The sequence below is a fragment of the Myripristis murdjan genome, chromosome 24, assembly GCF_902150065.1.
Source record: "Myripristis murdjan chromosome 24, fMyrMur1.1, whole genome shotgun sequence".
NCBI classification, from domain to species: Eukaryota; Metazoa; Chordata; class Actinopteri; order Holocentriformes; family Holocentridae; genus Myripristis; species Myripristis murdjan.
Window position 1 is genome coordinate 4,776,234 of NC_044003.1, and position 12,362 is coordinate 4,788,595.

At 44.5% G+C, this 12,362-nt stretch overlaps 1 protein-coding gene across 2 annotated transcripts in view; it reads right to left on the reverse strand.

The window, feature by feature from the left end:
• Nucleotides 1–235: 235 nt before the first annotated feature.
• Nucleotides 236–12,362, reverse strand: part of LOC115355826 (serine/threonine-protein kinase D3) — a 73,871-nt gene continuing 61,744 nt past the window's right edge. For both annotated transcript variants that reach the window (XM_030046728.1, XM_030046727.1), the window contains exons 11-19: nucleotides 10,676–10,952; nucleotides 6,848–6,900; nucleotides 6,278–6,350; nucleotides 5,817–5,923; nucleotides 5,318–5,479; nucleotides 4,898–4,996; nucleotides 3,781–4,048; nucleotides 3,565–3,650; nucleotides 236–3,147 (exon numbers count right to left, since the gene is read on the reverse strand). In XM_030046728.1, the coding sequence (XP_029902588.1) occupies nucleotides 2,974–3,147; nucleotides 3,565–3,650; nucleotides 3,781–4,048; nucleotides 4,898–4,996; nucleotides 5,318–5,479; nucleotides 5,817–5,923; nucleotides 6,278–6,350; nucleotides 6,848–6,900; nucleotides 10,676–10,952 (1,299 nt within the window). In that variant the 3' untranslated portion in view covers nucleotides 236–2,973. The remainder of the gene's footprint in view (nucleotides 3,148–3,564; nucleotides 3,651–3,780; nucleotides 4,049–4,897; nucleotides 4,997–5,317; nucleotides 5,480–5,816; nucleotides 5,924–6,277; nucleotides 6,351–6,847; nucleotides 6,901–10,675; nucleotides 10,953–12,362) is intronic.

Consider the following 12,362-nt stretch of genomic DNA (forward strand, 5'->3'; position numbering starts at 1 on the left):
AGAAATTATTTTCTAATTTGGTCGGGAAATGTGGGAAATGAATATTTAATCTATTAGTTTATGTTCTGTAAGTGTTGCAGCTCTAATTCTAACTCTCGGCAGAAATGGATATCCTCGAAAGCAATTAGCACCAAGTGATAGAGGTTTGGGGGAAACTTGTTTTTTTTTTTTTTTTTTTATAAGCGTCTCAAAGACAGGACGCAGCCCTGGCATGAAGAATCATAATACACAGACATTCGTCTGCATGGAGACTTTTATTCTTCCAGTTTTCCTTCACAGAGCACAAAGCCTTTGTCATCACAGAGGCAGAAGTGGCCTTGAGTCCAAACTGCTCTCCACACCGAACGCTGAAGAGGATGAAAGAGCGACACAGCAGAACAGAACAAACAGAGGGAAAACAAGAAAGGCTGTGAAAGCTTTACATCTGCACGGACAGAGAAACACAGCATCTAACGCTTCACAGGAAAATAAAGGTGGAGATGTCAGGTTTTATTATTCCACACCAGGGCTGCAGCACGCTGACGGTCAGATTGAGATTATTTTGCTTAATGCAGCGGTTACATTACAAACTGCAATACAGAATACAGACATTGAGCAAAAAATTAAACCCCAAAAAATTGTTGCTTAAACGCAGATGATGCAGTTTGAAATGGGAGGGCACACCACTGTGTTTCCTCATGTTAAAGATGAAGCTGAAGAAAAATAAAAGCCAAGACTAATAACCAATAGAGTTAATGTCACACTGTCTGTCTGTCTTCAATCTAATGTTCTGATGTCAAATGTTCACAAAAACATAAAGGATGGAGCAAAATGCTCTTATTTTTTGGGGTATGATGGGGTAAAAGAGTTGTCCTGAACTCGTGAGGCATTTCTAATTTATATTACTTTGAGAACTGTGTGGTATTTGTAATTCTTCACCACATCAAAACAAGGTGAGGTGCCCCCAAACTGCACAGTCTGCCTTTAAGATCTGCTGTGTTCAAATACAACGGGAAAGGCAAGAAACTGGGCTCAACACCAAAATATCCTGTTTATAATAAATTATGAAAAGCTTTAATGAACCACTTTAATTAAGTTACTGCAGCCTCGTGCAATTTGGAAACTGACCATGTTGTGATTTGCAGCCCTATGTCTTCTACCTCTTTCTCTGAGGCTGTTTCTATTCCTTCCCCAGCACTTCCTCTCTTACCTGAACTTTGTAAGAATACAGCAATATTGTCTTTGCCTTGACCTTTGACCTAATGTTGGTAATGTTGGTGATCAAGCGACTTAAGCTTATTCCACTGCTGCACTCCTAAATAAGTCATCTGGATAAGAGCATCAGCTACATGAGCGACGGCTGCGGCAACACTCACCCATCATTGCACGTTTAGGAATTTGAGAAATCTGAGTCCGGCTGTTGGTTTTGAAATTCCTTTGACATAGTGTCTGGTCAGGATTAAAAAAATGTCTAATGGCCTGAGACAAATGACGACGTCTCCATCTGTTCCAAAAAGTCGAGCATCTGCGAAGTTTTCAATCCATTAAAGAAACCGACACAAATTCCAGGAGGACGGACGCATCATTGACAATTTGACGACGCAGACAGATGGATCAGTGCGGCCGCAGCCTCGAGTGTGAAAGATAAAGAATGTACATTTTCCCTGCTTTTCCCATTTTAACTTCAATATTTTCACATCAAAAGTCGGATTTCTCAGTCATCCACCAGACATGCTGGACAAAGTTCTAGCAAAAATATAAAACGTATGGAGTAAATTCTCAGGCTGAGTCACAAAAGGATCAACGAAGCTCTACAGGGGAGTCATTTTCTCAGAGACGGTAAGACGATAGCAGCTCCTGATTCCCAGCTAGCCTTCAATCAAGGCCTCCGAGGGAGCCAGAGTTTAAAGGGGAATTACACAAAAAAACAGCCTTACATTGATGTCCTGCAAAAGTAGGATATCCTGAAGATTTTTCTTCAGTACGATGGCTTTGTTTTCCGTCTTGGGGAATTTCCTCAAGATGTTATGGAAAGTTCCTGTACCTTTATTATTTTTTTTAACTAATTTTACTTGTTAAAAATACTGAAAGTGTTGACTCTAATTTACTATTAATTAATTGATGCCATATGACAATTTTTTTTCTTCAAAAATCTCATAAAACAGAAAAAAAATCTTAGGTAAAACCTTTGCAGAATAACAACGTAAAAGTCGGTTTCAGTGTAAATCCCCTCTGAAGGAGTTACCCAATAGTGCAAAGACATCCCAACAAAACACAACTTAGAAAAACAACTTAAATTTACAGTCACTATATATCGATACTAACAAGTGTTCCAGTTAAAAAAAAAAAAAAAAAAAGTCACATAGGATGATTTCAACAGTTTGAAAAATAGCAATTTTGTTGTTGTAGATTCACAACATCTCTTACATGGATTTTACAAGCTTTTAAATGTAATATTGACATAATAATAAAAAATACACTATTTGAGCTGAAAAAAATCCATAAAGTCTCTAGGATTTTGGTCCAAATGTTTGAGATAGCCCTTCTACGGCTTGACTGGCAGTGCAGACGTTTATTCAAGGGACGTGTCGGAAATCGGGGAAAATCCCTGAAACATTCAGGCTCACAAAGTCTGTCTGTTATGGCTTGTAAGACGAAGGCAGTGGGTGGGGGGAGGGGTGAAATACGTAAAGTGTCTGGAATGTTGGGAAGTCGACCTGAACGTCGTCGCCGCTCACAGCGAGTTCCCGCATCACAGTGTTCCTCAAACGCAGGTGCCTGTACGTAGCGTCCTCGCTTTCCCGCGATGCAACGCAAGCTGACGGGCGCCTTAACGCACATCCCGTACGGTCTTTGCGAAAGCTCTCACGGTCTCCATGGCGACAGTCTCTACAGCAACGGGCTCCAGGGGTCTCCAGAGCAGCCTGGAGGGATTGACCCCGCCCGCCTGCTGCTTCCTCTGATTCACGTGGGGAATGTTGGTCCTCCGGGCCACTAGGGGTCCTCCTCCATGTCGTCCAGGTTGGGCGCCATGATGAAGTGCTTCGGGTAGTGGATGCCTCGCTCGTCGGCGTACTCCTCCCAGCGGGCGTCGTCGCTTTCGTGGGTGATGTAGCGCTCTCGCCGCCGGGTCTCAAACTCCCTGAGGTCCAACCAGGTCTGGTAGTCCTGCATAACGAACCAGACTCTTGGCTTAACATCAGCAAGCTAAAAAGTATCGCTGATAATCTGAATGGCTATGCATTTTGTTTTCTCAAGAATATTTTTACTAAATTTTGGAAACATAAAGAAAAATACTCAGTACATTGTAGGGTATACATCAAATGTGTCAAATTTACAAAATCTTGTCCCAATCACCCCTCAACCCAACTGGTCCCAGTTACAATCTAATGTTCCCTACATAAAGAAGGTACTTTGTCCCTGGAGTACTCTAGGTCAGCACTGGAAGTCAGTTTTTAAGTTTAGACAAAAAAGGCACTTTGACATACTTCAACATCATAACAGTAGACATTTTTATCTTTTGTCTTCCTTATCAAGCTGCATTGTATGCCAATTTTTGGTGGAAGAAAAAAATGAGCTAGTTACCTGAAGCCAGGGGTGGCTGAGAGATTTGTCCACACTGTAGCGCTTCCTCATCTTAACCTGGAGCAGGTTATTGATCAGGTCTATGGCTGTGGGAGAGGACAAACACACAGCATCAAAATCAATCCGGGAAATTATGCCTCAGCTCGCTTTATAAACCCAGATTCTGTTTATTCGGTAGTGCAGGACATACACCAGAGGACCCAAGATGTCCCTTACCCTCTGCAGAGATCTCCTTCCATGGGTGGGATGGATACATGAAGGCGGCGTTTTGGATCTGGTCGTTGATGTCCTCGTCCTCATTGAAGGGAAACGTCCCGCTCAGGCTGACATAGACGATCACGCCGACTGACCACATGTCCAGAGATCGATTGTAGCCTTTGCTGCGAAGCACCTCAGGGGCCAAGTAGGCCGGGGTGCCGACCACTGAGCGCCGGAAAGACTTTTCCCCGATTATTCGAGCAAAGCCGAAGTCACAGAGCTTCACCTGCAGAGAGACAGGTGAGTGGGGTCAGTATTGCATCTTTCCCCAAATAAAGACTATATTTTTCACAAACCCCATTGCATCCTGTCCCTCCTCTGCCTCCATGAATAGGTAATATATGTCAGAAGTGATTTTTCTATCTGCAATTTATGTCTTCTACAACACGCCCGAAGCTGCCAGAAACTCTGAATACTGTTTCCATTTGCTCTGGAAGAACAGCGCTCTCTTCCTGTTTTGCGTCGCAAGGCAACAAAACAGATTCTCTGACAAATTCCACCTAGTGGTGAACAATGGGAGATGCAACATAGAGGTTGATAGAGGTTGAATGTTCACTCAAGCCTGGCAGCGGACAAAAACCCGCAAACCCTCAGGAACACCTCCCTCAACCTCACCCTGACCTTAACCACACCAAACTGTACATTCGTGGACAAGCTTGGAGGTCTTTGTGTTCACCACTTTAATGCTCTTGTTTGCTTGCAATAATTCTAGTTTCAAAATGCTTAAATATTTCACATGGCACCATTAACAATAGAGAGCATGTCTGGATTCATTAGGTCAACTCGACTGAACGAAGAGTTTTATGGAATTGGCTTTTGATGAGTATTGTAGTGTTCGTCCTTGGTAACAGCCACTCCATCCAACTGACTGCACAAAGAATGCATGAACAGGATGGATATTCATTCATTCATTCATTCATCTTCTAAACCGCTTATCCTCACTAGGGTCGCTGGGGGGGTGCTGGAGCCTATCCCAGCGCACATAGGGCGAAGGCAGTGAAACACCCTGGACAGGTCCAGGATGGATAATGGTTTGTAATTTCTTTGAGAACTGAACAAGACGATTTGTTCCAACCTGAGGGAAGGGTTCTGCAGAGGCCAGGAGAACGTTCTCAGGCTTCAAGTCACAGTGGACGATGTTCTTGAAGTGGAGATGTCTGAGGGCCACTAAGATCTGTGGGCACAAAATGTACAAATCTTTCATCCAAACACAGTTTTTAATGGCTGTAGACGACTCCGTTACCTTGATTTGACTCTTCAAATTTCCCTGTAATTCGGATGGCAGCACAAACCGTAGTTCATTTAGGATAAAGAAAGTAAACAGCTTATTTCACAATAGAGAACACAACAGCACAATTCAAAGACGCAAGTTTTTTTGGTCATAAGACGAGTTGAGTCCACTGCTGTCATCCCACTGCGAGTATGAGCTAAATCAAGTATGGCACCCAGTGGATAACAAGAAATTCTAATCCAAAACCAACTAGCGCCCAATGACCTGTGTGACCAGGAACTTGGTGAGGCGTTCGGGCAGTCGGCTCTTCTCGCTGGACAAGATCATCTCCAGCATGTCACCATGAAGCTTCTCCATGACCACGAAGACCCGCTCGGGGGTCTCGAACATACACTCCAGGTTGACGATCCCAGGGTGATGGAGGTTCTGCGGGGGACACACCGCAAACATTAACACAAATCTATCAATAATCAACAAAGCAAGAATACTTTCCAGTCAAGATGCCGGCCTTACATCAAACAACTTCTCAAGCAATTTCACTGCTGCTGACAAATTTCCAATGTTGGTGTAAAATCATGAGTCTGTCAAAGTCTTCTAGTGCATTTTAGATATAAGACGCTGTGTCTCTAGTCTTAAATGTGTTGAATTTGTTTCATTCTTCTATTGTGCTGTTCTTTGCTGCTGGAAGGATCCAATCCCCCCCTCAGGGATCATTACATTTATATCTTACTCTATTTTATCTGCTAAAGATGGTCTGTCCTACCTGGAGAATGGCGACCTCGTTCCTCAGCTGGCTCTCCTGCTTGGTCGGAAACCTCATTTTGTCGATGATTTTGATTGCCACGTCTCTGCCGCTCTTCCTGTGTTTACCTGCAAAAGACGGGAAAGGAGGGCACAAAACTCAACCTCTGCGATTTTCATGGTAATTCTGGAATGTCAGAGAGCAAAGAGTGCAGCAATAGGAAAGATGGGAGACAGAAAAACAGGATGACGTGATACATAGCAGACAACTTATTCCCCTGACCACAGGAATGCCTCAATTGAAGCATTTTTCCCTTTCTTTCTTGACTCTAGTCCTGCATTTTGAGACAGATGGAACATCATTTCTTGACCAAACGTTTATCTGAGTAGCAAAGAAGGAAAAATCAGCAGGACGTCCCCAACGAGCAGAACCCGTTAGAGAGGAAACTGGGAATATAAGAGGAACCTGGCAGCCCGTCTCACCTCCGTAGACGATCCCAAACTGCCCAGAGCCCAGGACTTCATCGGCAAAAATCTGGTACACTGAGCTGATATCCTGAAAATAAGAAAGAGGACAGAGCAGAATCCAGGTCACCAGACACTAAAGACACCGAAAAACCTGAATTAAAACTCCGTCCTCTGTTACTCATGCACAAACAAAAAACAATGAATTCCCTTTCATTTTCATTGTCAGTGTAGGTTGTCTCATATGTAGAGATATTTTACTCATTATTGTTTGTTTTTATCATTGCTGTTTTGGCATGGACCCCAGGAAGATTAGCGACCACTTTCTGGAAGCTGATGGGGATCCAAATGAAGAAGACAAAATAAAGAAGAAAGAATAAACTCGTGTCTTTCTTATTTGATTTAAACAAAAAAATCCAAGGTCATTTGTGATTTGACTCACTTCATGACCCTTAAACGTCAGAGTGTAACTTCGAGAATACTCAAAATGAGCGTCATTGTCTTCTTTCCTGAAAGAAACATACTCTTTGGAAAAGTGTGGATATTTTCCAAAAACAGCTTTACGCCTGCAAATAGAATTACACCTACCACGTTTTCCTTGATCTGCGAGTTGGACACCGATATGCTGATGGAGAGATCCTCTGCGGAGACACAGGACAAAATATATATTGCACATTTCTGAACAGATCTTGAAGACCCCCACCTACCCCCGGTCCAGTCATCACATAGGTGTGGTGTTCTATTATGCAAGCCATCAAATCATTAAAACCTCATTTCCCACACTTCCTTGTTTGTGAAAGAAAGATCACAGAGGAAGCCTCCTATCTGGTGTCAGGATCAGACTGGAGAGCGACAAAAACAGATTATTTGTTCAAGTGATGAAAAGACGATGAGGATCCGTCTCCAGCTGCGACGGGGATCCCCAATTATTGTTCCACTTTCATGAAAGTTAACACCTCTTTCTCTTTTTTCTTCCCTTTCCTGCATTTTATCATTTTTAGATGCATTAATAAAAGAAGCCGACCCAAAAGGGGCACATGAACCCTCGCTCCGGGTCAGTTGATTGGACAACATGACATCAAAAGGACTGAGGACACACGTTTCTGCAGAGACGAGTTCAGTGTCGCGCAGACGCTGCCTGGAAGTGAATTTCCACTGATGAGCTGTTGATTGATTTCAGATCTGTGGCCGGGCCTGATCAGGTCACCCTCTGTGATCGATGCGAGCAGTCTGCTGTGGGAAGTCGGCACATTAATTGGTGGGTCACCGGTTCGGCCATCGCTCGGAGGTTTTACGTAACTTTATCGACGGCGGCATTCAGAGCGGGAGGTTAATGCCAGCCACCAGCCGGACGCTGATGAATTTTGACTGGCTGCTGAGTTAGGTCATGTCGAGCCGGGGAAATGATCGTTTTGGTGTCCCATTCAGACCAGAAACCCCTGGTCCACGTGGGAACATCCAAAACCCTTAATGTCCAAAGAAAAAATACATGGGAGAGTTAAAAAAAATGGAAGGAAGTAAAAAAATAATGAAAAATGAAATACACACAATGAAAAAAAGTTTCTCAGGAGAATGCAAAAGTGTTTGAGTGATGATACAAAAAATGTTTCTTGTTCCTTTTTTTCCTCTCCTGCACGATTGTTTTTTTCTTTTCCCCATGTCCCTTTCGGTGCTCCGTACGTCTGCACACTGCGGCTGCTCGACAACAAACTACAGCCTGGATCACATGACGATCTTTGCGTCTGCATTCTCAGAAAGCTCCATTTTCTGTCTCTCTACACTCAAATTTCTACATTCACGCTGGCTTAGTGCGGATCGAAGGGCTTAGTGAAGTTCCCAGCCCCCATTCAAGTGATTTTCTGTTATCAGGATCATATTCATTTTCAAGTTAAATCGTGATATCAGAGCTCGAGATTTTGCTTGTCCTCCATCGCTGGGTTACATTTACCACCTGAAATAGCCTACGTGTTGCCTTCAGTGTCGTCACGTACAGGATTGTCCAAAAAATTCGAAATTCAGGTTTGGTTCGCGTTGGGTTCATTCATGTCGGCGTTATTGTAGTGCAACTGTGGTCTAAAATAAATAAAAATGATGGACCTACTGTCTGTTCTGGGCAGCTTCCTGTACAATGTTGGAGTTTACTTGACGACACTGAAGGCAACACGTGGGCTGTTTCAGGTGGTAAATGTAACCTAGCAATATAGGAAAAGCAAAATTTCAAGCTCGGGTTGGGTTTGGACAAAAACACATGGGCCGATGCGCACTCTCCTGCCCGGTGGGTTAAAAAGTTAGTCGGTAGCTGCTCCTCACATGGACGAGTGAGCAAGTGAATCCAGGTGAGAGCAACGATCCTTTATTGATTTCTCCTGTTAAATCCCACTGAGAACGAAGAGAAAGTTCTTCTATCTTTTAGCTGAGTTCAGTTTGCTCGTCTGTGGTGTTCATACCAGGTAAGGACACATGAAGAAACAGCAGGACATGAACATTTGACCCAAACTGCCCTTTATTTTGGTCTGGTTTCCTGTAACTGGCTGACTGACTGGACTGGGACGTTTTCAGGTTCAGATCACATTGTTCTTACCTGGACAAACCAACTGAACTGTACAGAGAGTTTTTTAGTAGAGGTTCAGTGGACTTGATAAAATGTCAGGTCAAATATTTCAGCCGGTGTGGTCTTTTCATTTTCAAAACAACGATTTAGGATTGCTTTTACCTTTTTTAAGTCGTGCATTAGCCTAATTCCTCATTCAGTAACTTAGCTTTTCATGAATTCCTGCATTTTTATTGTTGAATGTGCTGGGCCGGTGTCCATCAGCATTTTGATGTGTATTCCAGAGGTTTTATTTCAACACATTATCCATAATACTCACATCAACCAAAATACAGTGGATCATATCCTACTGTTTTGACGGTGAAGGCCTTCAGAAGGCCAGTGACTTCACTAATACTTCACGGCTGAATTTTATTGTCTTGCCGTGAAATCGTTTTTGTCAGAGCTGGCATTTTGAGCGCTGGAGATCCACTTGTGGAATTGAAACTCAAAACCCTATTTTTCCTATTTTTTCCTATTTTTGGACCAAGAAGACACTTCAACCAGAGATGAATCAGAAAGAGCCGGAGCGGAAAATCCTCTAAAAAAAAAAAAAAAAAAATCCCTTCAATCATGTTAAAATGTCGCCGGTCGGGTTGTAGTGACAGATCAAGTGGGGAGGAGACGGGGTGGGGGGATGGGGTGGTTGCATAACGCCTGTCCCCCCAAACAATATTTAGATGCTCACCACACACACATACACACACACAAATCCACAGCAGCATCAAAACACAACAGCAGCCTAAAGGAACCATGACCTGTGGAGTCTGAGGAGTGGAGCAAGGTTCACCCCTGACAGGACAGAGTTTGGGGGTTATACTGATCTATCACTTTGTTGATATTAGCCTCTCATTAAATATCAAATAGCCTCCAGTCATTGTCTTCCACATATGGGGCTTCCAGATAAGCTGAAGGCAACACACATACACACACACACACACACACCACTGGCTTTGTGTCTTTGTCTCACCAAGGATCCATGTCCAAAGAAAGATGTCACTTCTCCATGCACATTATAGACTTGGCCCATCTGCTGTATATAATTCCTAACATGGCAGCATCAAAAACCTTTTTTTTTTTTTTTTTTTTTTTTTTTTGCATGTATATGATGTGGATGCCGTGTTTTGTTTGCTGTTTCTTTGCTATTTCCTGAGCAACCCGAAACGTCGACTAACTCCTGAAATCCTGAAGTATATCAACGCAGAGGTGAAAAACCGTGCGCGGGGCTTCTTTCATCCAGCCTGACGACAGCCATGGAAAAAAGACTCTGGGAACTGACATGACATTCAATTTCTTTGCACATTTTTTAAAATTATTATAATTATTATTCATTATAGAGCTGCTAACCCTAGAAGAATTTCATTAGTCTGAGTTTCAGTGTAAAATGATTTTGCAGAGGATTTGGAAGATACAGTGAATACTTTTGTTTTTTTTTTTGGCATGAAAAAGGTCAAATTTAAATTTAATTCCTGCACAATTTTTTTTTTCTGCTGGCAAATTTAGTCTAATAATATCAGCCTTAAAAACCTGTATCAGTCAAACCTCATTTCTGTGGATGGTAATACTTCTTTTATGACACCTGTGTCTTGTGCTATATATATATATATTCTTTTGTTTTTGTATATTTATTTTTACGCTTATTTCTACATTTTTGTGTCTGACTGCAAGGAGAATTTCCCCATCAGAGACAATAAAAAAGCTGAGCTGAACTGAAATGCACTGGATTGAACCGTTACCCAATTTCCCCCTCAGGGATCAATAAAGCATTTCTGATTCTGTTTCTGATTCTGAACGCTGGACCGTCCAGCGCCGACAGTTTTACTCACTGTGGTCTTTGACCTGTCCCGGGACGGTGCAGACGCTGGGCTGGGGCGTGACGGGCATCAGGGCCTGGCGGATGGCCTTCTCCCAGCTCTGGGCCACGTCCCGCCCCACGCCGGACGCCGCCAGCACGGGGTTGTGTCCGAGGCCGCCGTTGTCCTCGCCGACGTAGTACACCATGTTGGCCGTGATCACCTCGAAGCAGTGGGGGTTGCTGCCCTGGGCCAGGCTGGCGAAGTCCTGAGCCGGCACCACCTGCAGGATCTCTGACAGGGGGATCTCCTGCGGGTAAAGATGTAGGTTAGCAGTCAGGTTGGAGGGAAAACTGACCCGCAGCTATTTTGCAAACCCTGGGATTCTGCAAAGCTGCTCTTCTTCTTCTTCCAGCCGCTAAGGCAGGTGACCTCTCCTCGGGTCTTTCTCCATTCTAGAAAAGTCAGATCTGTCTGGTAAAGCTGTGAAACTGAAGCCGCTGAGGAGACATTTATGATCCCTGCTCTGATCACAGGTCACTGATGTGCATGCAAAAAAAAACCCCCAACAAACTCCATCCAAGATCATCCGAGTTACAGTTTCGGCTCGTGATAAATCCGGCTGCACGGTGCCTTCGCTCTCGGCTCTTCAACTCAAACCTCTGCAGCGAAAACGACGATGCATCTCCTGCTTCTGAATCTCTGAGAAACTCTGCTCGTCGTAAGGATAGCAAAGAGTTACGTCAGCCAATGAGAAGGGTCCGTGAGGCTGAGAGATGATCTGACCGGCGTGAACCGGACGAGTTCTGCTCGCCGTGCCAGCTCCATTCTCTACCCCGCAAGATCCTGAGCCTTCTTCTCCTCCTCCTCCTCCTGCTCTTCTCTCTCTCTGTTGAACTGTGTGACTGAGCTCTTCAGATTTCAGTGTTTAAAACTCGGCCTCTCTTCCTTCCTCCTCTGGCAGAGTGAGGACCACCCCAGCCCCCGTTGTCCCCCCACCCTTCCACCTCCCAGCTCCTATTCCCAACCGGGAGAACAAACACATGAAGAAGGAGGAACAGCACGGCGGGTCCAAGCCTCCGAAGCCGTGTCGGTGTCAGATGAACGGCTTGTGGTTTTGCCAAGTTCGCCACATGACAGAAAGCTCTCTGGTCTGCCTCCCTCCACCCCCTGCCCCCCCCGACATCCCTTCATCCCGACGCCCTGATTAAAAGGCAGGATGTCTCTTGCCGGTTTGGGCACGAGGCAGCGTGGCGTCGAGCCAGAGAGACGGCGGGGAGGCAGCGCGAGGTCCCGACACCACCGCAAATCTCTCTCCTGCTTCCCCTTCCCTCGCTCCGCGCCCCGTCTCGCTCTTCAAAGGCAGAAAAGGTACTTCTCCCGCTTTGTGGTGAGAGTTAGCAGGATGCCGGCAGATACAGGATGACATGAACTGGAGTGGAGAATGTGAGAGAGAGAAATCGCAGAATGCCAAGCCCTGCGGCGGGCGGGGGGGAGGGAGGGATGAGTTAAAGTTCGTCTTGCCCTGCACTCGTCGGACGCACCAGAAAAACTAATTTCCTACTTGGAGATTTGACATGAACCACACACACAGGGCTGGATGATGAGGTTGGAAAATTGGAGAAAAATTTTGCGAACCAAATCATGACACAATGACAACCTTTAACCTCCGTAACACGGGCAGGAAAACGATGGTAACCAAACCCTTTTAATACACTCA